This window comes from Calonectris borealis, chromosome 14 (genome assembly GCF_964195595.1).
Source record: "Calonectris borealis chromosome 14, bCalBor7.hap1.2, whole genome shotgun sequence".
NCBI lineage: Eukaryota > Metazoa > Chordata > Aves > Procellariiformes > Procellariidae > Calonectris > Calonectris borealis.
Window position 1 is genome coordinate 21,831,844 of NC_134325.1, and position 26,899 is coordinate 21,858,742.

Below are 26,899 nucleotides of genomic sequence, written 5' to 3' on the forward strand. Positions count from 1 at the left end.
CGGCGGGGCCGGCCAGGGGGGGAGCAGCATTGCGAGCGCGGCGGACACAGCGGCGCCTGCGCGGCGTGGCGCACGGCCGGGGCGCGCGGGGAGGGGCGCGCTGGTTGGCCGCGCGGCAGCGGGGGGACGGGCCCTGCCGCAGTCGGGCCGCCCATTGGCCGGGCGGCGCGCGAGCGGAGGAGAAAGGCGGGAGGGTCGTGGGCAGGGGGAGGCGGGGCTGGGGGTGGGCCATCCCTCGCCGCCCGCCCGTGGATTGGTGGGCGCGCGGAGGAGGTGGGTCGTCTCGCGGCCCCGGGTGAAGGTGGGCGGCGGGCGGTGATTGGGCGCGGCTGAGGCGGGCGGGGGAAGGTTTGGCTGGCGGGCGGGCGGGAGGGAGGAGCGCGCAGCAGCCGCCGCGGCCCCGCCGCTCGCCGCCCCGATGCCGGCGGGCACCGAGCAGCCGGGGGGCGCCGAGGAGCAGCCGCCCGCCCAGGGCCCGCCGGCGGCAGCAGAGAGGCCGCCGTCCTCGGGCCGCCGCCGCCCGCCGCCGCCCGCCGCCGAGCAGGGGGAGGAGTCTGGTGGCAGCCGGGTGCTGAGGGGCGGCCGGGAGCGGGGCCGGGCCGCCGCCGCCGCCTCGGCCGCGGGGGGAGCCGCCGCCGCCGCCGCCGCCTCCCGCCGCCGTAAGGCTGAGTATCCCCGGCGCCGGCGGAGCAGCCCCGGGGCCCGGCCCGCCGCCGAGCAGCCCACCGCCGAGACGCCGCCCGCGGCCAAGAAGGCCCCCCGGGCCGGGTGAGTGCCCTGCGGCGCCGGGCTTGGCCCCCGCTCTCCGCGAGGTCAGGGCCGGGGGTGGGGGGCTAACGGGCAGGCCCGGCCGGGCGGCTTTTCCCCCGTCCCGCTCGAGTGGCGCTTAGGCCCCGGGGCCCACCTCCAGCCGCAGGGTGCCCCGCGCCTCCGCCTCTTTGTTCTGGGCCGAGCTGGGGCCCTTCACAGGACAGGCAGCGTCCCGAGTGCTGCCTGCCCTCGGTCGCCCTGCCGATTGCAGCAGGCGTCCCTTCGGTTGTAAGTAAAACCGTAAGTGCCTCCTGTGGGAGCCGCCTGCTGCGCAGCGTCCTCGGGGATAGCTGCTGCCTTCCTCGGTGCTCCTTGGTCCCCAGCTTGTTTTGGCTCCATACGCCAAAAATCTTAGCGAAGGAGGTGGCGGAATTTGTTTTCCCGTGAGGACATGACTGCATCTCACTGCTGCTTTATTTCTGGAGTAGGAAACTAGCCGCGTGCACATGTATGCTTGGAGCATTTGGCAATGTAGCTGATCTGCCTTGTTCTAACGACAAAGTCCCTCTGATTTAGACTTAACTATTACGGGCAAGACTGGGCTTTTGGTGATGTATTATTATAGTTCATCTAAGCTTTCTCCGGATGAAAAAATCCATGTTGGCATACGGGCTTAAAACCAGCAATTTGAGAACAAGGCAATGGGTCTGTCCACAGTTGAGAATTAGGGCTCGTTCACCACATCACTCAGTTTCTTGTTTATGCTACCATGCCATAGAAGCTGTCTCTTATGCTTGCCTTTTGTATTTTTTCAGGTGCACAGATAAAGCAGCTGGTAAAGGTAAGATCTGAATTACTCACTCCTACTGTTGTATTCCATCCAGAAAGTCAGGGCTTTCCCACAAAGGTAGCCAAACATCTGTTGGATCTTCCTTTTAAAGAATGTTTTGTTGCTTGATGACATGCAGTTTCTTTCCAAGGTCTCTCTGGAGATTGTGGAACTGTGATTAGCTGCTGATGATGTTCGCATGTGCCCAACATGCAAAAACGTATTCTTCCACATAACTGCTAGGGTATTGCTTCGCTGTCAGAAGTTGAGACTACACTGCACTGCAGTTTGACAGTTCTTGTTACACAGTGGTCGCAAGTAGCTGGCAAAACCTGGGCTCGCATCTGTTCTGCTGCTGTCACAAATACAGGTGTAGGTCCTCAGGAGACATGTGAAAGACATGTGGAAATAAGAGTATTATTTGAATACTCTTATTTGAAGAGTATCCAAATACTTACACTTGGCCTTTTCTAGCTTTAGTGGATGGTGAAGTTTTTATGCTTATGTCTTCAGGGATGAAAGAGAAAAGTTTTGAAGGGGAGAGAGTAGTTTAATGGCTCTAATCAAGAAGGCCCCAACTGTGAGGAGCTGCGAGCAGGAGCAGAACTTTTGTTCTTCTAGTGCGAACTATGTGAACTCTGTGCATCTATTTAACAGCTTGTACAAAAAAAATGTTAGAGGGCTTTGCTCCTTACCCAGTGAAACAGTTCCAAGTAAAAGGCTTTGTGTAGTGTTGGTTTTGATCTGGCCCTAGAGAATTGTCACAGAATGAAATAGTGAGGAAAGAAGGTCATGCACCTGTGCAAATGAATTCACCTTTCCACTGGAGCTGTTCAGTTCTTGTTTGCAGGCATTTGTGTCTTGAAGGCTGCCTTTATTCTTGTAATTCTCTAACTCTTTAACTTTATTACTACAAGTCTATAGCTTTATTCCATTTGGGTGTTGATATCCGTCACAGTTCTAGCTGGCAAGGTGTATTTTTGCAGACTAAAGCAGAATTAACTGATGTGTGTTTAGCACAGACCCCACTTGTGTGCATTTACCTCTTACTGCATAAAGGGTGGGCAGAGTGTTGGAAGAGCTTCAGCCTTTTAGGTCAAAGCAAAGTTGCTGAAATGTGTAAAAAGGCATGGCGTTGTCACTTAATACGCATATAGTGTTAACTTCACATTTTAATGGTGATTCTCAGTGTTTTGGATACCCTTAAGCAGAAATGTTTACGTGGTAGTGGTGGAAAACAGGCAGAATAGTTCCATTTTTACTCCAGTTTCTTGGGATGTGCTTGGAAATGGCAAATGTCAGTCTGAAATTTCCCAAGTTTGGTGGCTCTCTGTGCTCTAGCCGTTTTAGACTTTGATTTTGGGCTCAGAGAGATTCAGCTGTCCTTGAATGTGAGAGTGGAAAAAGGATTTATTAAATTTCTTGGGCTCTTTTTTATGATTAGACTTGCAGCCAAAATGGATGGCATGAACTTTTGCATGGAAGTTGGCACTGAGAAGTGATGACTACTTCTAGTCCAAGGAAAATCTGCCTTGGTGGTTTCTTTTTTGTTTGTTTCTTGTTTGTTTTTTAATCTTTAAAAACGCAGAAGTGAGAAAGCTGCACTTCTGTGTCCCAGCTGTGCACTGGATGAAGTCCTTGCTGCACGCTTGTGCTTATTGGGGAAGACATGGAAACAGACTGAATAAAGTGTCGTCCTCAGACAGATCATGCACTACGCAGGAGAGAAGCTTCCCTCCCGCTCCCCCCTTTTTGGCCTTTAGCATAAAATGTTTGAAGAAGCCTAATCAGGTGTAAGCAAACTGCAGCTTTCCTTGCATGGCAGGGTTTTTGGTAGCTAAGAGTCCTCCTCAATTCTGGAAGGTAAAATACCATTCATCGTTTCACCCCTGGGTGGAGCTGGGTTGAGGAAGAAATCCAGTAAAACTGCTGAGTGGTTCTGGTGAAGGCTTTGAATTTGGTGCTAACATTTACTGGCGTGAGTACTATAAAATACTAAATCCAGTTTAGAATATTAAATTTGCATGAGCTCAGCCATAACTGTTAGCCTCTGTATACAGGGCAAATGGCCTGTGGAAGTGAGCTGTACCTGGTGACGTCCTGTATATCTATCGGACAAATGAAAAGATTGCTGCACCAAAGTTTGCACAGTAAGTTTTGTTGCTTTATGTTTGGGATTATATTTTGAAGTAAAATCACCAGTGTTGCTGTTGGTAAAGAAAGCTTAGAGTTGATGGGTGCGATCACGGCTAAATTTGTGCTATTGATTACAACCGAGATGCCCTAACAGCGGAAGTGTCTCGCCAAGTTTTACGTTCTTCTGTATAGTGCCATGGGATCAGAGGGCTTTTCTGCTCATTGACTTGGGAGCGCAGGCACAAAGGTCTGACTGTGCAGGTCTGATGGGAAGATTACAGGAAGGTTAAAGTCGGAGGTGTGTATTGTGTCACAATTAGCATGCGATTGTTACCATGCTAGTGTGCACGAAGGCAGTTGCAAAGTCAGCCGTACCGATTCTATTTCCTGTCTCTGCTTAGTCATGCAATTGCAATATTTCTCTAATGTGTTTCTGTAGAAATATTAGTTACATAAGTAGAACATTTAATCTCAGCTTATAATTAATTCATGTAGCTAGAGTCAGACTGTGTAGTATAATTCACATTTGACTTCCCACGACGCTTGTGTATTCTTGTGGAAATAATTTCCATTTTAGTTAGGCCTGAATAATTTTAATTATTGGAATATAGGTTTAGTGAATACATTTCATGTCCTTCCATCACTGAATTGAAAATTCAGTGCTTACTGTGACTCTTAAAGTCATTTTAGCAGTCAAACAAAACCTGCTTCTCCTATTTAATTTTACACCCAAACCAGTTTCTGACTCTATCCACCTTTTTGTAAGATTTTACCTCTGCTGTTTAGTAACCACTTTTAAGAGTTTGAATGAAATCTTTCAATCAACTACAGTTGAAAGAATGGGCTGTGTAGCTGTTCTGGAGGGAGTTGTTGGGAGTAATGGGTGAATATAAAGATCCCAGGTTTGTGCTTAGTCCCTGCCTTACTGTGTTCCTAAAACACAGATGCTTTGTCTTCAGGGTTTTAGAGCTGCAGGTTGCAAGAAGATTACTTCTCCCACAGTAAGAAGAAGGAGGGTGGGGTTGGAAGCATTTGTACAAACGTAATATGCCATGAATGAACACTCATTACTGAATCTCCGTGTCTAATGTTGCTCTGCTTGTGTCATGCAGCTGAAACGTACTCAATGTGGACCCTGTTTATGCAAGTTATTTTTCTTGCATGTTTTCATCTTGCAACTTTACATTGGTATTGATGCTTTTTTGCAGTAAGAACGAGATCCAGTGTGATTCTTTAAGTGCACCTAGGTACGCAGCTATGTAGTAGTGCTGTTAAAAGGTGGAAAGAAGAGCTTGTTGGAGAGGTAAAACAGGGCCACATGAACCCTTTATTTACTTAAAGCTGTGGTCAAAAGAGATGTAGTGCCATGTGCATGGAGAGTCACCTCCTTGGAAGTCTGTTCTCAAATCGAAGTTTTTTTGCACAGCATGGACTAGAGGATGATGCCAGCAGTATTTACATACTTCTTTAGCACGTGGTTATAGAAACTGTGCGTTAGAAGGGGAGTCATGTGGAATAATTCTGGTAGATGTTCACACGTGGAGAACTATCTTGGTGATTTGTTCCATGATTTTTTTTTTTTTCTCCCCTGATCTTTCTGTATGAGGCTACTGTAATACACTTTGTGGGTGGCTGGTATTGCAGCCATTCTCCCACCACTGTGGCTTTCAAACTGCGATTTGAAGGCTCAGGGAAGAGGGGAGGTCAGAAAGCCATTTCTTCAAGGACTGTGAAAGGAAATGAGTGGGAAATATAAGCTTGCTTTGTAGCAGTCCACTTTTAACTGCTAGAAAAAATCTAAGGTTCCACAGATTAAAAAAAGATGGAAAACTTTTAAGACTCTAGTTGTACAAAATGGTTTTGTAGCATAGATAACTTGCATTATATCTCATTATTTGTATTCTTAAAGCTTCGTGCTTCTTTGGTAATGAAGCTTTCCCTTCTGCTTTCCCTTAAGACTTTGTCAGTGTTTTGAGAGCGAAATGTCATTACTTAAAATCAAATCTTGTAAAAATGTGCTGAATTTAAATAACTCAGGTTGCCCAAACCTACTTTGAATCCTACAAGGATTTTCCTGTGTCCCCTATGCATAATTTCACAGCTCGTTGGTGGGGGCCGGGGGGGGGCCAGTAATTTTGATAGATGTTTATGCTAGGGTTTTTTTTCCGAGTTTCATTTTTGTCTGTGTCATTATAAAATTAATGTTCAGTGCCTTATCTGTTATATGGTTACTATGTTAAATCTAAGTCGCAGTCCGAGATGTATATGTGTTGTGGTGCATTTGTTTTCATAATAGTTGTTTTGTAACTTAATAATTCATAGTTTATTTTCCTTTTGCTTGATTGTACATGGGTATTTTCTGAAAGCATCTACTTTGCAGGGCTAGTAAGATGCTTTCAAATGCTTTATAAATCAAAGTTTAGAAAATTTCTTGTTAGTAATCAATAAACTGTTAATTTCTAACAGTTGAAAGTTTCGTTTTTCCATACATCAAGGAGAGATAAAGTGGCATGGATACCTGTTACTGTTGTGATGTCAAAAAAAGAGAGGAATCTATTACTGCAGCAAGCTTACCTCTGAGCTGCAGTCTGAAAGGGGGTTGGTAGATAAAAGCTTGAACATCTGAACAAGTGTGGCTGGTAAAAGTAGATGTGGAGTACCAAACAGCTCCCAGTTCTGAGAGTAATTGAGTAGATTTTTGAGCTGCCAGTATAGCAGGACTGGTTGCATAGCAGTGCACCAATTATAAAAGGCTGGTTTACGCCAAGTCTACAAGTTGTGCTCTAAGCAGCAAAAGTGAGAAGCTCTGCTTCCAGGGGGGATTCCATCCTTTGTCCCCAGTGAAACCTGAGGACAGCAGTATCGCCCAGCAGCGCTGCTGACTTTGCAAAATGGCATCTGTATTAGTGTTACTTCTGCGCACCTTTCCTGTGGGGAATGGTAATTTGGGTCTCCGTTCTCTGGCTACCTGCTTATCTTTCCCAAAATACAAAGCAACATGGCCACTGCATCTGCAAGTTATTAGGGGAACAGGGGTAGAAGCAGAGCGGTGGACAGATCATGCAAGTCCTGTGATGAAGGAACTACTACTTCTTATTCAGGAATTAAATGCAGTTGGTTTGGACTTTCTCTTTCTGCTCTTTGCAATGAGTAATTGATATATGCCTGGGACTTTGTTTTCCTTCAGTGCGTGGAAGGAAGGTCAGGGAGGTGTTGGCTGTGGGATATGTGTATTTAGTGCTCAGGCCCTTGTTGGCTTGCTGTCAGTTACCCAGGCACGCTCTTAACACTTGCCGCATCCAATGATGTAAAAAAGAAGCAGTAAGCACCCTGTCTTAGAACAGTCTCCTATAAAAAAAATGCTGTGGGTCTGGGGAGTGATGCGGCTGTAGATGAAGCAAGAAACAAAGCATGAGAAAGTGAGTGCCAGTCTCTGTGGCTTCCTCTGAGTATCCTGCCTGCAAAGTGGATTTATGATACAGGGAGGAATTGAGACTCGTAAGGATGAGTTTATCCCCTGGTCTGGGAGACAGTGGACAAACTTTGGTATATATCCCTTTTGTTTCAGTTCATGGCAATGCTGGTATATGTAGAAAAATATGATAGGGATGCTTTCGCTGATTTGGTAACCCTGTGTGCAGTGCTCCAGGGGCAGGATTAGAGTGTGAATGAGAATATATTTATGCTGAGCGTCTGAAATGGGAATCTGTGCTGACTAGCATGGTGACTAACGATGGAGCGTTACTGGGGTAAGCTCTGTTAAGAAGCTTGTGTTTTGTTTGTCTAAACAAGTATAACGGAGCTACAACTTTGTAGCTAGTTTCTTCCCAGGTTTCCTTTTCTTGTCCCTTCTCCCAGTGACTGGTGTTTTCTTCACAAATTTTAAGATTAAAGGACGTTTGATGCCTCTTTGTGTACCATCACTCAAATCTATACATGTTTTCTGTCCTGGACACTGTTAAGTTTAAAGGCTGTTGGGAAGAATCGGCAGAATGGTGAAAAGTACCTCAGAAAGAAAGTTGTTTATCATTAAGTGGCTGACTTAAGACAGAGTTCAAGGTAGGAAGAACCCCAGGAGCCAAAAGATCAAAAGGATTGGTAGGACTTCAGAAAGTGGATTTTCCCCATCTCTCTTGAATGACTTCCTGTAAGATGCAGGCATCCATGCAGTTCCCGAAACTAACTTCTGCAGAGGCTACGGGATGAGGCGGATAATGATTAATGTCAGTATTGGAGAGTCGTGGGGGAGTGTGAGCCTGGGGCCATTTCTTGACATTTTGCCCAAGTCGCAGCTTCGGTTGCCCCCTCCACGAAATGTGATTCGGGCAAAAGGCAGCAGCGCTGGGTCTTAATCTGAGGTTGCGTGTGCCAACTGGCCAGCAGACTCCGCCAAAAGGAAGGCACGTAATTCATTTTGCAGCAGCTGATCTGAAAAGCAAATGCTTGGTGCTTCTTTTTGCTTTGCACGGGGGGTGCCTTGATACCTATTGTGTCTCGTGTATCCTTTTGTCCTCCTGGAGCCTGAGTTCTTATGACCTGGTGTCCATCACCACTGTTGACACTTGCAACGAAATAACAGGATGTTGGTCTGTAATCCATTTTCCGTGCGTCTTCTGGGAGGACAGGAACCTTCCAGAGGAATGGTGGCTAGCCAGAGCTAGTGGTGTGGACAAGTTTATACAGTTTTAAATGCAGAATTGACTACAGCCTTTCTAATTTAAAATTTTCCTATGTTTCAGTCTCAAGAGATTCAAGCAGCATCTTTTTTTGTTGGAAGAGCAGAGCCTGATTATCCGTAATAGCAAAGTTTATTCCCTCTATCTTGTTTCTCTTGCTTCTTTGTGCCATTAGCCAAATCCTGCAAACTGAGGAATGTGGCTTTCTGTGTAGAGATATTTGTGAGAGGAGAGGGGTAATGCTGTGTTCATCCACAGGGCCTGGATTTAACCAGGCTAAGTGTGGTCCCCAAGACAGGCCTGAAAATAACCGTAAGGTCCCTGTGTAGTCAATTGAGAGGGGTAGGCATCTCCTTCCACTGGTGATACAGAGACACAAGGACAGCCATGTTCCTAACCTAAATGCAGATGTGAGTCCTATTACTTCCTGCCTAACATCAGAAGTTTGGGGAGGAATCCTCAAACACAATTAAAATTGCAACACTTCCAGTGGCAGGCTTGTGATTACGTCTAATGCCAGGTCAGGTGTGTTAGAAAGCAGCAGGAGGAGGAAGTGCTGCTTTTCTGTCTAAGCCAGTTGCTGTCTCTGTTTAGTAGTTGGTGGGGTTTTTTGTTTGGTTGTTTTTTGTTGTTTTGTTTTTTGAGAGGCAGGCTGGATTCATCAGAAAGCTGTTCTTGTGAAGGAAAAAGAAAATTTAGGTGTGGGAAAGAGATATAAAATTTATAAAAAATCTAGGACTTCTCTTTTGCGATTTTAGATTTCAGGCAAAGCCTTGCTAAGTGCTGATTCCAGCTGCTAGTGCAGCTGAATACCTTGCAGGTACAAGCTCTGACCCTTGCATAGGGACCTGTGTCCCCTGTTGGGAAGGTGTAGAATGATAAGGATTTTCAACTAATAGTTTTATATTGCTTTACGAGTTCTACTGCAAAGTAAATATTTGATGCTTCTCCTAACTATGGGGTTTTTTGGGAGGTACATAGGTATTTATAGCATGTAAAAATGCAATTAATCTGTTAGACAAGCATGCTGAAGTAGAGGAAGAAGTAAAAAGGAGAAATCATGGGGAAAGGCTTATTAAACACATTCACTTCAGAGAAATGAAGCAAAATTGCTAGGTGAGTGGTGTACTTTGTAGAAATGTATGCTGGGGGAGGTCTGTTTCAACTCCATAAGTCTAACCTTTAAAATACTAGGTCTTGCTAAGAAATCAGCTGAATGCGTGATCTTCCAAGGGAGTAAACCTCTTTCAAGAGCAGCAGTGTGTGCTAACACTGGTAGCATGGTAGCATTTGAGTGGGAAATTTCTAGAGAATGGTTTCAAGTGTCTTTGGATTCGATTTAGCATTCAAAAAACCTGAGGATGTTCACTATTAGGATTAAAAATGTAGAGCAATCGTAGTTTACCTTGAGGTCTGCTAAACCAGGAAGCCAAAAAGAACGCGTATTCATTCTCTGATGATGAAGTGACCTTTATACATGCAAGACATAAGACTTGGTTGCTGTTTTACAACGAAATTATGATGCCTCACATCCTGTATTCCAGTCAGTTTTTTTCAGTCAAGTGTTCATTATTCCCACCCTGTTAATCAAGGATTGGGGAATGAGTCACGCAAAGCAAACTCCATGCTAGAAGTAAAAGGATCATTTGGTTCAAAAGGCTTGATGCAAAATTAGAAATTTCGGGTTGGGTGGGACCTCAGGATATCTCTGGTTCCACCCGCTGCTTAATGCGGGTTCGACATACAGTTCACATCATGTTGCTCAGGGCTTTCTCCAGTCAGGTCTGGACAAGTTCAAGAAGTGAGTCCCTGTGAACCTCATGAGGTTCAACAAGGCCAAGTGCAAGGTCCTACACCTGGGTCGGGGCAACCCTTGGTATCAGTACAGGCTGGGGGCTGAAGGGACTGAGAGCAGCCCTGCCAAGAAGGACTTGGGGGTACTGGTGGATGAAAAGCTGGACATGAGCCGGCAATGTGCACTCGCAGCCCAGAAAGCCAACCGTATCCTGGGCTGCATCAAAAGTAGCGTGGCCGGCAGCTCGAGGGAGGCAGTTCTGCCCCTCTGCTCTGGTGAGACCCCACCTTCAGTACTGCATCCAGCTCTGGAGCCCTCAGCACAGGACAGACATGGACCTGTTGGAGCGAGTCCAGAGGCCATGAAAACAATCAGAAGGATGGAACGCCTCTGCTATGAGGAAAGACTGAGAGAGTTGGGGTTGTTCAGCCTGGAGAAGAGAAGGCTTTGGGGAGACCTTATTGCAGCCCTTCAATACTTAAAGGGAGCTCATAAGGAAGATGGGGACAGACTTTTTAGTAGGGCCTGTAGTGATAGGACAAGGGGGAATGGTTTTAAACTAAAAGAGGGTAGATTCAAACTAGATATAAGGAAGAAATTTTTTACAATGAGGGTGGTGAAACACTAGCACAGGTTGCCCAGAGAAGTGGTAGATGCCCCATCCCTGGAAATGTTTAAGGTCAGATTGGACGGGGCTCTGAGCATCCTGCTCTAGTTGAAGATGTCCGTCCCACGGTTGGACTAGATGACCTTTAAAGGTCCTTTCTAATGCAAACCCAGCCTTGCTGGGCCCCTCTTCCAGTGCTTGATTGTCCTCTTGGGGAAAAATGCTTTTCCTGTATCCAGTCAGACCTCCCTGTTTCAGTTGATGACCACTGTGCACCTCAGCAAGGAGGTTTGGGCTGCTTGATAACCTGTCTGTACATTGTAAGGCTGCTGTTGTGTTCCCCCAGGGTTTTCTGTTCTCCAGGCTGAACAAGCACGTTTCCCTCAGCTTCTTCTCACAGGCTCTGTGTTTCAGCCCCCAACCGTCTTGGTGGTCCCCTCTGGACTTGCTCAAACATGTTGAGAACGTTCTTGTGGTGGGAGTCCAAAACTGGAGGGGGAATCTAAATGTGGTCTAATGAGTGCTGAGTAAAGGGGATTAACAGTCCCTCTATTTCCTGACTGTGCTCCTGTGAATGGCACCCAGGATGCTGTGGACCTCCCTTGCTGTCAGGGCATGCTTCTGGCTCTTGAGATGCAGTTTGCTCTTCACTGGGACTCCCAGTGTAGCCGACCTGCTCCCCAGCCAGTCCTTAGAGGATTGTCCCCTGGCTTTGCCAGCAGATGCTTGAAAAACTCCCAGGCGTCTCAGTGGTACTGCTGACTGGTGCTTAGGCAGCAGAAACCCATCTGAAACTAGACAGCAGTGTAAATGTATGTGAGTAAAAAGGAGTGGATCAGAGCTTAACCTAGAGCTTAGCCTGCAGCCTTAACCTGTGGAGCGCTGCAGGTGGCTTTGTGAACTAAAGGAGTGGCAAACCTGGAGTACTGAGCATAGCCAGCTACTCGGAATTAATTTCTTCAGCCCGTCATTTGTGAAATTTCAAAAGGCATTTGAGTTCATTAAGGCCCAGTGTCACAGCAAGCACCGAAGAGTGAGATCAAGTGAACTGTACTTGGGAATTTTAGTTTTTAAGGGATGAACTTGCTCGCATAAACATTTTAGCCAGTTCTGTTATCTTGCCAAAATATATCTGGAGATCAGCCATCAGCCAAAAAGAAACCACCTGTAGAAGCTATAAATGAGTACAAAGACTTTAGGCTAACAGTGCTTGTGATGCTTTTTGCTCTAGCATGAGACCTGAAACATCCAGCTCAGATTCCTCAGTGTTATTACCAGGTGTACAATTCTGATTAAATATGTGTTTGGGGGATTCTCCAAACAGGACTTTTAATGTGGTCCAATTTTGAAACTAGTCTTTCATAAAGCAGTTGCTGAGGTTTATGATTGTCTATCTTGTAGTGCTTAGGGGAGATCAGAGGCAGCAAATAATCATCTTACGAGCCTTTATAAGAGGGAAATGTAAGCTGTTTTTAAATATTTGTGTCTTTACTTAGAAGCAGTAGGAAATGTGATGAGAGTTTTAAATTAAGGCTTGCTGAAGTAAGGCCCTGGGGTGTGTCCTGTCTGGCTTGGCAGAGCTACACTCCAAATCTTTGAAGTAGTAGTTTCCCCGTCAGAGTAGACAGGGGCAGTTATGCTATTCAACATCATGCAACAGAGAGGAGTGTGAATTAATGATGGGATTTATGCTTTTTATTATTATTAAAGAGATGGCAATGGATGTTTCAGATCCCAAAGAAGAGAAGGAAGAGGAGGAAGTTTCCAGTGTCCTCAGCCATGGCTCTCCTGTCAGCACAGCCAGACCTAGCAGAAGCTGGCGCAGCAGCAGGTCAGCCACTGCAGCCCGCCAGCGTGACACTGAGAATTCACGTGCCTCCAGATCCAAGACTGGTTCCCTGCGGCTCGTCTGCAAGTCAGAGCCAAACACAGACCATCTTGAATACGGTACGTGGGAAGCCCTGGCATGAAAGAGATAGTCAGGGCTTGGGAACCTTTGAAGGGAGCCAGATGTGGGTGTAACTTTGTGAGCTGTATGCAGACTGTGGCTGGTACAGGCGTGGTGCTTCTTGGTCATGAGTACCTTCTGCCACCAGCACTCCTGGCACTGAATGTCGACGGAGGTATCTTGAGACAGATGAGCTCACTGCAGCGAACACAGATTGAAACCTAATGGTGACTTTTCCTTTCAGAGGTCACAGAAGAGCATCAGTCTCCAGCTGGAATCAGGTAGGAAACTCTTTATTTTGTGGTATTTCTTCCTGTGTAGTGTCTCAAGAAAGGAAAATAAGGGCCTGAGTTTTTTCCAAATAAATGCTTCTGTGAAGGGACCCATGGGATGGATAGTAGCTCTGTTTTTATTCAGTCCTGGACCTTTGCATTTTCAGTCGGGATTGCAGATGGACTGCAGACGTCAGGAGATATTGTGGAGAAATGGATAGTTAGATTTGATCTGGGCGTTTCATCTGGTAGCTTTATTCCTTTCAGAGCAGATGCTGTAGTTAGGTGGGTTCACAAGAGGAGACTGCTCTGCCTAGCCTGTCTGTTTTGGCTGTCATCATGCTCCTTAGTCAGTGCAAGCTGTTAGCTTTCCCCAGTCATGCTGGATGAGAAAGTGCTGCATAATAGTGTCTTTCCCATCCTAGGGGATGACGCATGAATATTCTTGCAGTAGTGCTTAGGCTGTTGCTGCTAAAGTCCTCTGTTCTCCTTTTCTCCCAGCAGTGATGACGAGGAGGAGATGCTCATCAGTGAGGAAGAAGTTCCCTTCAAAGATGATCCAAGAGATGAAACCTACAAGCCCCATTTAGAGAAGTATATTAGATTATATACTTACTGTGTTTTTAGACCAAAAAAAATTGTGACATCTTAGTTGAATGAACTTAATACAACCCAAAGAACCTGTGCTAGTTGCTAAGGTGGAATGGCTCCCATTGAACACAGTGTTTTCTAAATATTGCCTACAGCTATTGGGACTGTTCTTCTCTAACGGACTAAAGCCTTTAGAGCCCTGGTGGCTGCCAGGTTCTTTCTTAATCCGTGTTCATACTTCTGCTTAGAAGTGGGACTTGGTAAATAGACCTGAACTTCGATCCAGTTTTTGCTTAAATCTCTGTAAAAAGCAGACAATGGGAGGAGTATTGGAATAATATGTTGTATTTGTATCTTTGTAGGGAAGCACCAAAGCAAAGGAGAAAAGCTAGCAAGGGGAAGGAGGAAAAAGAGAAACAGAAAGAGATTAAAGTAGAAGTGAAAGAAGAGAGTGAGTTTCAGGAAGATGAAGAACCACCAAGGAAGTGAGTAAAACTGCAGTTATATGTAGCAGTGTGTATTGTATATTTTGCATTCTTGCGAGTGTATAACAGTGTGTTGTTGTTGGTTTCCCCCCTCCTCCTCTGGGCCTGAAAGATAATAGGGCAGAACCTTTTGTTCTGATAGAAGTCCTGCTTCCTAGTATCTTGTGCATGTTTGGCAAGAAAAATAAAAAAGTTGATATTTTCATTTAGTTTAAGTGGAGGGGTTTTTCTCCATATTGTGGTTTAGTCAGCCTACCTGGGATATGGCCACACAGTGTGAAATACTTCAGAGCATTCTTAAAATTGGTTTCTGTTGTGATGTCTGAAGTGGATTAGACTGTATTAGAAAGCCCGTCTGAGAAGGCAACATCTCTTCTGTTATGTGCCTAGCGGGAGACACGGGAATACTTTGTATGTGTCGTGTGGTAAGCGTCCTCTTTGTACATTTGGGACTAACATACCAGAGCTCTGGAAAGACTGCTGTGTTCTCCCTCGTTTTGGAGAAATAAAAGAACAAACTTTTGCTACCTAGTCAGTCACTAGTGCTTTGAGTGGAGACTCAAAACCTTTGGATATGCTGTCACTGGAACTCAACACTGAAGCTTTCTTTCTGGCAACTGAGGTAGATTGGATTTACGTGTCTGTGTCAAAGCTATTCTTTGGGATAGTGGAGGGGGAGAAAAAAGCAGGTTTTGTTCTTTAGCTCCTCTATGAGCAGTTAGAACAAATGGGGCTCCCTCTGCTGGTCTGCAGCGTGGGGCTCTGCACACCTTTGTTTTAATTTCGCTTGCTGTTTCTAAGCTGCTGCAGAGCTGATTTACGCTGGAGAGGAGTAAGGATGCTGATATTTTAAGAACTTCTTTTTTTTCCTGTTAGAGATGGCTTTCTGAGGCTTGTGGTTGTGTTGTTTGGATCAGACACTGCTTTTTGCATAATAAAACCTGTGCCTCTTCTGAAGGCTTGGCTTGAATGCCGAGTGCCTGCTCAGCATGTTACTGGCATGGTCTTGCTATCAGTAAAGATGTCTCAGTACAGTCTAGAAAAAACTTCCCTCAATCTACTGTAAGTGTCTCTGCAGCAATATGATCAAGCAGGCACGATGTTCTGGGCAGAGCTATTGCTTGGGAGGGTGCATTTTACACGTAAGCATAGGTCTGCTCAGATGGAGCATAGAATTTTGTCTTGACAGGTGTATAAGCTGCTATAGTTAATTCAGAGGACTGTAAAATAGCTGCTAGATTATTAATCCTGTTCTTCCTAGTCATGTAGATTGATGTTTTTCATGTGGTATGAAACGTTACCCAACAGAGCAGAGAAAATAGGGTGCACCATCAAATCTGGACTGTGTTGGCAAAATTAGATGTTTATGAAAAATGCATTAGGAAATGGGAGGGGTTGTGAGAGCAAACCACATGAAGCATTTATTCTCAAGAATGTTGCCTTCCTCTGAATCTGCCTCCAACTTGCACTCGATTGGTTTTTCTAGAGCTTGCAGTTAATGAGGCAATAGCTTGCTAACTGTCTGCAGCAGAAACTTACGAGAGCAGAATCTCGTGTGCTGGTGTGCAGCCTGGAAAGGGTTGAATTTAATTATAAGGTCACAAGTTGTTTGGACAGTTGCAGGTTTAAAAGAAAAAATGTGAAGCGTGTCATGCCTGGTTGAGGGTTTTTAAAATAGCCCTTCCTCACTCCATTGTGGCAGAAGAGTTGGTCATTTCTAACCCCAGCCTGTTGGGCTGTGGCTGTCTGATACCTGTTTACTGGTATCTGCACAGTTGTGAATGGTGGGCTGAGACATGTTTGAGCTAGGCAACCATGTTCAAAAATGTGTTGTATGCTAAACCTAGTCATGCAGCTGCAGCCTGACTATGTTAGCAGAGGCAGGGTGATTTGAGGTCTGCCACATGCCACCAAATGTCATGCAGAAAAAAGGGTCACCCAGGTATCAGAAACATGGGGACCACCGCTCCATGGGGAGCGGTCTTCTGTGTGATGTGGCAGTTTTGCAGAATGCAGGGACAATTTGCCTGGAGGCCTGGTTACTTAACTTCCTTAGGGAACCTGCCCATCTATTACAAGAGTGTTTCCTTAGAAACTCTTCAGGTGTTTTGATTCAGAGCAGGTGGCTGACTTGCCAGAGCAGCTTGACTTGCTGGGTGCAGTGTTACTTTTCAGCCTAAAAGCGTAGAAGGGTTCTGTAGTATTCCTTATAACATTCTTCTGCTTTATAGCATACACTTCCAAAACTCTGCCCACTACCAATGTAAAGAAGCTTCTTTCAATTCTGTTTCTGTAACCCTGTTACAGGAGGGGAAGGAGGAGAAAGGATGACAAGAGCCCAAGGCTGCCCAAGAGAAGGTAAGTGATCCTCTCTACTCAGTTCTGTTCTGAAGACTTGCTTCCCTTGTGTCCTACACAGAGATATTGATTGTCTCAAAGGCATCTCTCTTGCACAGTGTAGAAATATGCCTTAAAGGGGAAAAAAATAAAAATAGCAGCATGCCTTGACTTCCCTCCTTTCCTCCCCCTTTCTCCCTGTAGGGGTGGGTTTGATTTCTTCCAACTGAACCAGGCCTCCATCCCTTCCTCCCCCCCTTCTGAGTTGATCCCTAGCCTGGCATTGCCCAGTGATAAGGTTCTGGGAACTCTGTGTCTCCTGGGGTTTTCTCAGCTCTGCGGAGAGTCCCCAAGTAGTGCTAGGAGTGGAGGGAACTCTTGGACAGTCTCTCTATCAGCATAGCCCAAACAGGAATATTGGAGCAGTAATCCTTTGCTCTCACATCACTGAGCTGCACTTGCACCCATTTATCTTGCTGCTGCCCTGGCTTCAGATGCTAACCACTCTGCCCATTTCCTTACTGACTTCTTAGGAAGAAGCCTCCCATACAGTACGTGCGCTGTGAGATGGAAGGCTGTGGCACAGTCTTGGCTCACCCACGTTACCTGCAGGTTGGTTGAAATTTTTCACTTCCTGAATGGCATGTGTGAGGGCAGGGAAGGGCCATTTGAAACAGGCAGCTAATCCTCCACTGGCACTGAAGCACTCCTTTCTAATGCTGTCTTTTTGGTAGACTTAATCAGTTGTGACTTAATCAGTTGTGGCCAGTGTGTCTCTGTATCTGTCCTGTTGCTAGATGTCCACATTAATTTGGCTTTCTTCTCTCAATGGAGATCAAAGCCTTTGTGTTCATGGTATAAGGGTGTCTTGTCAGTGATTGGAGTCTCGTGACCTGCTGAGGGGTGATCTGGAATCGATGTGTCTCAGCTGTTCTCTTAGCCCTGTAAAGAGAGAGTCTACAACCTTTTACTCTTCCTTTATAGCATCACATAAAGTACCAGCACCTGCTGAAGAAAAAATACGTGTGTCCTCATCCCTCCTGTGGTCGGCTCTTCCGACTCCAGAAGCAGCTCTTGCGGCATGCCAAACACCACACAGGTACAGGGAGGTGGGAAATAGATACAAACTCCTCTTCGGGTCAGTGAACAGAGAGGGGGGGAAAAAATGGAAAAGCCTCTAGGACTTCTGGGGAAAGTGAAGCCAAGGCAGGTGGCACAGATTAGCAGCAGCAGCAGGGTATTATTTCCTTCTGGATTCCCATCTTTTAAGGAAATGAGAGAAATAGGCTATAAAGTTTTTAATTTACCCCCTGGCAAGTATCACTCAGGGCTTCTGTAGAGGAATTATCCTAATTTGCTAGTCCTTCAGTGTTGATCAGAATGGATAATTAGCTCTTAGGAGAGTCTTAATCGTGCCTTAATTCTTCAGATCAGCTGCTGTGGTGTATTGTGGGACATCTCCTCCTTTGCTATGCCTGCTGGCCTCCCTTCTAGTTCTGCTGCTTCTTGGGCAGCTTTACCTGCAACATGTGAGAGCTGGGAAAGGGAGCAGTTCTGTGGGAGAGTAATGCTCCAACTGGTATTGCCTTTTAGATCAAAGGGATTACATCTGTGAGTACTGTGCCCGGGCGTTTAAGAGTTCTCATAACTTGGCCGTGCACCGAATGATCCATACGGGCGAGAAGCCCTTGCAGTGAGTACCTCTACTTGTCTCTTGCTCTCCTACTTTGAGGAACCCTTGGATACACCCGTTCTTGGACTGCACCAAGAGCAGGGGCAGCTCTGAAGTAAGGGCTGGAACCTGTTCTCAGTGTCCCAGCTCTCTTTAAACGCACACCTGTAGGAGTGTTTGAGCTGCCACTTGTCTCACCTGCTCCTTGAGGCAGTGTCTCAGTAGAGATCTGAGGAACATAAGCCCTCTGCAAATAAAACTAGAAGAGCTGGAACTATGGTGACATCCCATTTTAGTGAGCCCCTGCTGTTTTCCTGGGCTGCCTCTTAGCTACTGCTGTCCCCACAAGTGTGTGGGGATGTCCCTTTGTTGTAACCTCCCCCTTCTACCCTCCCAGGTGTGAGATCTGTGGATTCACCTGCCGGCAGAAGGCTTCTCTCAACTGGCACATGAAGAAGCATGATGCGGACTCCTTCTACCAGTTCTCCTGCAACATTTGCGGCAAGAAATTTGAGAAGAAGGACAGCGTCGTGGCCCACAAAGCCAAGAGCCACCCCGAAGTGCTTATTGCTGAAGCACTGGCTGCCAACGCGGGTGCCCTGATCACCAGCACCGACATCCTGGGCACTAATCCTGAGGCCATTGCGCCGCCCGCCGATGGCCAGGGCCTCCCCCTTCTTCCTGACCCCCTGGCAAGTGCTGCCCCAGCAGATTGCCTGCTGCTGAACCCTGATGGGATGCCGAAGACATACTGTGGTGGGGCAGAGCGTGTGAGCCTGGTGGCTGACGGCAAGCTGTTTGTGGGCAGCGGCAGCAGTACAAACGCGGAGGGGCTGGTCATGAACACAGAGATCCTGGGAGCCACCACAGAAGTGCTCATTGAAGATTCAGACTCCACTGGACCCTAGTGGGCAGGGAGCACGTGCGTGCTGGGACAGTTTGGACTCTGTATTTAAAAGGAGGAAGACAAAAAAAAGGAGACACTTACTGAAAGAGAGAAAAGTTAAACAAAACTTACAATACTAGTAAATAACCGAAGGGTCTGCTCCCCTCCAGCGTGGATCACAGCACATCCTCTTTCTCCCACCCACTTCTCTCTCTCCCACTGCTCCTTTGTAGAAAGGGTCACATGCTGCCATTACCAGAGCAAGTTGGACTGAGCGACAGATTTCTCCAAGGGAGGGGGGACTGCTGAAACCCTTCGCTCTACCCCAAAGCAGATGCCTTTCTGGCTCCTTGATGTGGCCCCACTTGCAAACTAGAAAGCATTTGATGTGCTCTGGACAAGTTTCTTAGGACTCCCTCTCGCCCCTGGTCCCAACTTCTATGCATCGCTGCACTCTGGTCCTTGCAGTCTCATTCTTCCTCCCGGGGCTGGGAGTTTGGCTTGGCACTTTAGGCCCCCTCAGCAGGGTGAGCTGTGAAACAGCGCACGTCCCTCTCCCCACCGCGCTCCTCTGCTCCAGCTCTGGCAGGAAGTCGAGGGAACGCCCTGGCTCATAGATCATGTTTGCTTGGAGAGGCCCGGGGGCTACGGGAGCCCTGCGTGGGAGAGGCAAGGAGGAGCATCCCAGTTTGACGACAGTAATTTGCACTTTGAACATGTTTCGTTTTTGTGTTGTGGTAACAAGATTCCTTATTTATTGATTAAAAAAGGGTCGGTATTTTTTAGTTATGTTCTTTGAGGGTGGGGGTGGAGGGGGTTCAGGCTATTTCCCAGTAGGCTCCTTCACACTAGCGAGCTGCAGGGAGCACGTCGTGCCATCATAACAGCAGCTGGGAGAACTGAGATGAAGGCAGCGTTCTGGAGTCAGATGTCTCTCGCAGCTTTTCCAGAGTAGAGGGAGAACCCCTGGAGAAGAGCCTGTTTGCAGTGGGAGTCTCTGCAGCAGCGTTTTAGCAGGAGGATGAGGTGAGTGATGGAACAGCTGGCCGTTGTCTCCGTCCCTCCCAGATCGGGGTGAGCTCCTTGCATTAAATGCTCTTTTTGCCTCCCCCTTGCTCCCTGGCCTTTCAGGGAAGAACATCATTAGCCAGGAACTTGTTCTCGTGACTTAGGACAGTTGTGAGCTGCTTGCTGCTGGGGGATGTTGTGCTCCTCATCCAACTCTGCCTCTCCTTTCCCGGTCTAGACAAAGATACAGAAGCAGGGACTGGATATGGTTATCCCAGGCTTGTTTACCCAAGGCAATAGACTGACGCGGAACTAAGGGCTGTCAGCTTCTCCCCCTGCCCCCATTTTGCGGGGAGGGTGTTGTGCAGCCGTGTTCTCAGAGCTTCTGTCTTCTGCACAAACACCCCTGCTTTCCATGAAATGTGGCGCTTCAAGTGTTGCCTGTCGGTGTAGGTAGGACAGCTCTGAGCCCTTGGAAAAGTTTACATAGGATATGATGTGTCTGCTATGGAGACTTGGATCTTTTTGCTCTTACCTGAAACTTTGTGTGGAGATTCAGTGGCCTTGAATTCATAGTGTTTTTGGAAGAGTAACTGGAAGTAATTTTGGAAGAATAACCTGGGGTTTTTATTTGTTTGCTTGTTTTTTTGGTTGGGTTTATGTGGTTGGGAGCAGAGCTGAAGTATCTTGTCCGAGCACAAGATCAGCTAAATGGTCTGTAGCACACAGCAACCAGGCAAAATCGGGTACCTGGGGTCTGGAGAATGGCATTAAAACATGGAATTTAATTGGAAACTTTTTACAGGAAACTGACTCTGAACACCCACTCTGTCCCCTGTGCTGCCTGGAAATCCATCTGTGGCCCAAGCCTGACAGCTTTTATTGGGCCATTTGTCCTGATTTGTCCCCTCCCTTCTCCCCTTACGCCGATATCTTTGTCAGAGCAAGTTGAAACGCTTCTGATGTTGGGGCGGTTTGTGGCTGAACAGTTTGCAACCCTGGTGTCTTGTGCCCTGGGTGTGGGCATCCCACATTCTTGCACGGTGGCAGCAGCGTGTCTCCCATGCCTGAAGGACGTGTCCAGCCATGAGCCTCTCCTGGAGATAAGGATGAGAGCCCAGCGTACCTGAACGCAGGTCTCCTGGGACAGTGCATGTCAGGTTCACGGTGGTACGGTGTTAAACTAAACCAATTTCTTCAGTTGGGATGATCCGATTTCTTGCTTGGATCAAATTATTGTAATTTCCAGCAGGAAGCTTTCGGGTGGCCAGCTGGTCCCCTCCCCTTGCAAACTAAAGAGAAGCAGCACAATGAGGTGTGTTCAAACCCAACTCTGATGGTTTCACCCCCCAGCAGTGCAGGTCTTCTGTCCAGGGAGACTTGGGGCTGGCTGAGCCACGTTGTGTGGTGGCATGTCTCCTGGCCTGGATCCCGGCCACCGGTAGCAGATGCACTCGTGTGGTGCAGGTCGGCCACCTCATCCCCACGCTTGCTGCAGACCATGCTGCTGGAGCTGCTTTTCGTGCCCTGCTCCTGTGCCCTGTGGGAGGTGTGGAGCAGGCAGAGCCTTGCACAGAACACTAAACAGAGAGCTCGGGGTTTTGTTTTCTGAGGGATGGCATTAAAATGCTTTTGGGTCAAGGGCTTGCTCACCTCTGGTGATGGAATGCTTGGCTGGGAGGCGAGGGAGGCTGCCTCGTCCTGCGTCTGCCCCAGCAGCCCTGAGCGGAGCAAAGAGTTTGCCATCAGCCGCATTTCTGGGACACAGAATCGAGCAGCTCATTTGCTTCCCGGCCCAGACACCTCTGATCCCTTCCACTCCCCACCTTGTCCTTCCATGCACACCTCTCGTAGCTCTCCTTTTTCTTTTTCTGGTCTTGGCCAGTTGCCTGTCTGTCCTCTAACCACAGCCTGCTAACCCCTGATGCAGGAGAGACTGGCGTAGCTCCCTTCCCACTCCCGTTTTAAACCCTAAAACTGACACAGCCCTCCTTCAGCTCCTCTTCCCCTCGATGTCTCTCCTTCACTCGCATGCAGTTTGCTTCAATAAATTATTGTAGTAGTTTGCAATAAACTTTTTTGTATTTTTTTTTCCCTGTATTTATTTTTTTTTTTCTCCTCCTGGGGAGGGAAGGGAAGGGACGGACGCAGGGCCCTTCACCTGCTCTCGGCACTCTGGAGAGCTTGCGGGTGCTGTGCCCGGTGTGGGCAGTGGCATGCGGGCAGGGGCCTCCCTCCGGGGGCCCTGGGGTGCAGGGTTTGGGCCGGCGGCTGTGCCAGCTGGAACTGGGGGCCCCCCGGAGCTCGGCATCACTTTCTGCAGTAGCCACCAGGTGGCAACGACTCTGTTGGGTTGGCCACCAGCCCTGGGAGGCCAGGGCAGTCCCCCAGCCAGGCTGGAGCAAGGCTCGGTGTACTGTGATACTAAAAGACGACTGCTTTTCAACTCCTGTTTTTTTTCCTCTTAATCTGGGTAATGCATAACCAAAATAAACGTACTGAGGAAAAACCAAACCAACCAAAAGGGCTGTTTATGTCTTGGTGCATGCAGCTCACCTGTGGCCGGTGGCTGGTGTTGCCCTGGGGTGGGCTGGGACCTCCTCCCCTGCCTGCAGCCCCCCTTTGGGGCAGGACTGCTCTGGGAAAGGGGGGTTAGACCTGGGGGACCCAGTCCCATGCAGCCATGGGGGAATAAGAGGGCTGGAGGCAGCTGGGACAGGCCCCTGCAGCCTTCTGTTGGGGTTTGGGTTGCAGCCCAGCCTGCAGCCGGTGCTGGGTCTCCAGCCCAGGGTCTCCCTTCAATCCCTCGCTGGCGAACCCGCAGCACTCTGCCCTGCTCAGGCCCCAGCCTGCTGCCCAGGCTGAGATGTTGAGCAATGTACGGGCTTTGCTCGCCTCTTCCCTGCAGTGGTTTCCTGCGCTCTGGCATGAGCCGGGGGATTAGCGTGCTGCTAATCTCACTGGGCAGCTGGGAGGGAGGAATGGGTCAGAGCTGGGGATGGGAGCCTGTTGCTGCTGGGCGAGACTGTTCTGGGCAAGGCGCTTGGAGTAGCAAAGCATGGGGGAATTAGGGAAATAATCTGTTGCTGTTGATCCCAGAGGCGGGAATTTGCAATGTCGTGCCAGGCCCCAGGCGCGGAAGAGGGGGAGAGCCAGGCCAGCGGACGTGTGAGCGGAGCTCCCGGCTGGAATGCACCAGCTCAGCAAGGGATTGTCCTCCCTGGGCTGGGCAGGCGCTGCGCCATGAGCCTGGTGCCTGTGACGGCTGCCCGGGCCATGGCGGCAGCAGACAGCCCCTCAGCCACCCTCCGGCGCCGTGACCTGTGCAGCCGAGGCATCCGCCTGGCCGGGAAGATGCGCTCGGATGTCGTCGACCTCCTGGACACTTATGTGAGTTTGCCCTGCTCCCTCTGGCTGCCCACGAGGTTGGGAGCGCTAGCGGGGTGGCCTCTCCTACCGGGGACCCGGGGGCTCCCGGCAGCTGTGCAGGGGCGCGAGGGCTCTGGCCCATGGTAGAAATGGGGGATGAAATGCTGCCAGTATCCGGGCCTTGGCGCTGCCGGCTCATGCTTGGGCAAACCTCGAGCCACGTGGCCTTGTGCTGCCCTGAGTGCCTCCTGGCCAGCGCCCAACTGAATGAGAGCCCCCTGGAGCCAGTGCTGGCAGGGCTTGGGGCAGGGGGTCCCCCAGTTTCTCCTGCCATCGCTCATCCCCGGCTGCTCTCGCCCCTGCAGGTGGAGCGGCAGGGCTTGGACGCCTCAGCCAGTGTGGCAGCGGTGGAGGGGGTGCCGGCAGCAGCGGCGGAGCGCTGGGATGAGCAGACGGGGACCCAGCGGCTGCTGGAGAACCTGGCGGCGTACCGGGCCTTCCGGGCCCTGCTGGCCCAGATGCTGGAGGAGCAGCGGGAGCAGCTGGGTGAGGCTGACGCTGCCCTGGGCCGGGCGCTGGCAGCTGTCCTGCTCCAGGTCTCGGCCTTCGCCTACCACCTTGAGGAGCTACTGCAGCTGGAGAGCCGTGGGCCCCCCAGCGAGGAGGGGGCTGGGCCCCCCCCACCTCCCCACCTCAGCCTCTTTGAGAGGAAGCTGCGGGGCCTGGGGGTGCTGCGGGAGCTGGCCCAGTGGGCTGTCAGGTCTGCGCGGGACCTGCGGCAGCTCGCCAAGCCCAGCTTGGCCCCCAGCCCGGCTGAGAGCCCCTGAAGGCAGGCGCAGGGCAGGGGGGGCTTGGGTCCCGCTGGGGCATAGTGGGGGGCTCCTTGCCCACCCCTGTGGAGGGCTGCTGACAGCGAAGAGGGTTGTTCAGGGAGGGGGGCAGACAGGAGGGACCATGTCATTAACCCCCGCGCCCCCCATGCTTTTGGTGCCACTCCCTGTGGGCCCCTTTCCCTGTGGGGAAACGGAGGCACAGGCCGCACTCCGCCCTGAAGACAGCGGGGATCCCCAGGCAGGGCAAGCCTTGGGTGTAGCTCAGGCTCTGCCTGCTGGGTGGTTGGAATTAGCCCCCGGGAAGCAGCTTTGCTGCTCACCCCAGGGCCCGGAGGCTGTGACCCTCAGCAGGCTGCAGCAGTGCTGGTCTTTTCTTTGAAATTTGGTCGCTGCCCAGCTTGCAATGGCCAGGTGCTGCGTCCCGTGGATGGAAGCTGCCTCGGGGCTCTTGTGGAAGCAAGGCAGGAGCAAGGGGACAGAAAAATACCTCCTGGTGAAAGCAGTCTTGGGACCTGCCTCCCAGCTGCAAGACGCAAGGCTTCGCCTCCTTCACGTGGACTCTTCTCTCGCCCGGCTCACATTTTCTGCACATTGAATTTCTGCTCTAACTGCTTGGGGGCTTTTTTTGGGGGGGAAGTGTGGGGGTACTATCAGGAGGGGATTTCTTAACTGCTCGGACAAGGTAACGGAGAGTATCGTGAAGGCTGTGATTCAGAAGACTCTCCACAAGGAGGTTTATGCCTCCAGGGGTTATTCTGGGACTGGAAATGGCAAGGAGGATTAAACAGCCCCAACTACATCGCTCTCCCTGTGAAGAGGAATGCTGCGAGGTTTCGCAGCTGCCCGGGCCGTGGTTTTCTTGCTGAATGGATGTGAAGCTGAGTGAATAAAAGGTCTGGGAGATCTACCAGGATGACGTGACTTCTTGGGGGAGGTGGGAAAGTGGGGTTTAACCTCACCGGAGAGCCTGGCCTGCCCCATTCCCACCCCAGGGAAGGGTAGGTCCTGGTGGGATGGGAGGTTTGGGGGGGATGGGACCCGCTGGGAGGCCATGGGGAAGATGAAGGACCTGGGAATGAAGGAGATGGAGGATGAGGAGGAGGTTGGGGGGTTGCTGGGGTTGTGCCCCGTCCTGGTGTGGCCCTACCTTCCTCCCTGATCTGTGTGAAGGAAGGCAACATGGGGGGACGCCAGGGGCACGGCATGGGGAGGAGGCTGGGGATGTGCCTGGCCGGCCCAGCACAAAGCAGCTTTGTCGCGGCGGGTGGTGGCGGCACCGGGCACAGTGCCTGCCCCAGCGCCAGCGGCATCTGCATGGGCATGGGCGGCCCCAGGCACTGCAGGAGGATGAAGGGCGGCGCCGAGGCAGGGCCCCCAGCACCCATCTTGCGCACCCCACCGGCCACATCGGGGCAAGCACGGCCGCAGCGTTGGGGCTGCCCCGTGGGCTCGGGGCTTGGGTGGTTTGGTGGTGCCCATTTTTTTCTGGGTGATGCCCAAGAGGAAGAACATGTACCTTCTTTATTGCCACTTATGGCCTGACCTCAGCTTTGCAGCTCAGACCGGATTATTGCAATGTTTCTGCTTCCCTGCACTTGGTAATAACAATTTCTGGCCTTTATTTTTTTCAGGATTAGTCAAAGTGAGTCCCTTTCCCAGCAAGTATTTCTCTCTCCCAGTCTTGTCTGCTTTGCGCACTTGAAGCCATCTTGCTTTTCTCCCCTTGCGCCCTCGTGCTCAGCAGTGGCCAGGTGCTCGCATCCTCGCCTGCCTGCTGCCCCTCACCTTCCCGAAGGTGGGCACATACATCTCAAATGCCACACGTCCGTCTCCAAACCTCCTGACCCAGGCAGGCAGGAGCAGACCCCTTCTCTCCCACCACAGTAGCCCAGGTACGAGGTGACCTTTACATCCTTGGGGAGCTGGCCCCAGGCCTGACACAAGTCCATGCAACTCTATCCTTCCAGATCAGCCTCTGGCAGTGCTGTGAGCTGAGCTCGGCCTGTTGCAATTGTGCTTCAGGAGTCGAACGGGGGATTGAAGCAATGGGCATTGAAGGTGGATGATGATGTTGCTCCAGGGGCTTCCCTGGGCTGTGCCCAGCAGCACAAATCGCTGCTTTTGCAACCTTCCTTATTCCTTCCTTGCTACCTTGCCAGCGGTGCTGTGTTTGCAAAGCACCCACAATGCTTTGAAATGGCCACCGTAACCAGAAACAATGTAAAAAACCAAACCATAATCCAGACCTCCATGGTCTGGCTGAGCGAGAGACTCCGGGTCTCAACCTTTCCCCGCCAGCAAGCCCGCACCATGCAGTAGAGAGGTGGTGACGTCTGAGCCTGCCGGGTTTTAATGCTGTTTTTCAGCTGCAACCCTGGAGGGAGTCACTAGTAAACTGATTTGGCGAGAACAGGGGCACTCCCGAATTGCAGCGGGGAAGAAGCCACCAAAACCAACCCACAGATGTGTTTAATTTCAAAAAATAAATGTTTGGGCTTAACGCATGGTTGGGTTGGGCATGCTTGGTAGGGTTGGAAAGGTTTTAAGCCAATTGAGGCTGCTCCCTGACCTCAGGCATGCCCGTACTTGGGTGCTGGCATCGGCACTGGGTGCTAGAAGAGAATACATTCACCCCTCGCCTACTGTGCAGTGGACATAGGTGGGGTTTAACTGTACTAGTCCCACCACCTCACCCATCCCCTTGC

At 49.7% G+C, this 26,899-nt stretch overlaps 2 protein-coding genes across 8 annotated transcripts; both read left to right on the top strand.

The window, feature by feature from the left end:
• The first annotated feature begins 250 nt into the window (after positions 1 to 250).
• ZFP91 (ZFP91 zinc finger protein, atypical E3 ubiquitin ligase) lies at positions 251 to 22,092 on the top strand. Of its 7 annotated transcripts, XR_012675848.1 has the most exons (13): positions 251 to 768; positions 1,566 to 1,591; positions 3,640 to 3,729; positions 12,525 to 12,740; positions 12,986 to 13,022; positions 13,515 to 13,607; positions 13,967 to 14,089; positions 16,397 to 16,447; positions 16,960 to 17,038; positions 17,411 to 17,525; positions 18,020 to 18,119; positions 18,496 to 19,682; positions 19,926 to 22,092. XR_012675848.1 is itself a non-coding variant. In XM_075163792.1 (12 exons), exons 1-12 carry the CDS (start codon positions 419 to 421, stop codon positions 19,004 to 19,006), a joined length of 1,791 nt encoding a protein of 596 aa, XP_075019893.1. In that variant the 5' UTR covers positions 251 to 418; the 3' UTR covers positions 19,007 to 22,092. The 7 variants fall into 7 exon arrangements, 6 of the variants coding, with proteins under 6 accessions (XP_075019893.1, XP_075019895.1, XP_075019896.1 ...); XM_075163792.1 differs by having other exon boundaries at positions 18,496 to 22,092; XM_075163794.1 differs by having other exon boundaries at positions 253 to 768; positions 13,518 to 13,607; positions 18,496 to 22,092.
• CNTF (ciliary neurotrophic factor) lies at positions 19,926 to 25,101 on the top strand. The gene is made up of 3 exons (XM_075163799.1): positions 19,926 to 20,010; positions 23,092 to 23,382; positions 23,727 to 25,101. Exons 2-3 carry the CDS (start codon positions 23,107 to 23,109, stop codon positions 24,186 to 24,188), a joined length of 738 nt encoding a protein of 245 aa, XP_075019900.1. The 5' UTR covers positions 19,926 to 20,010; positions 23,092 to 23,106; the 3' UTR covers positions 24,189 to 25,101.
• The last annotated feature ends 1,798 nt before the right edge of the window (positions 25,102 to 26,899 follow it).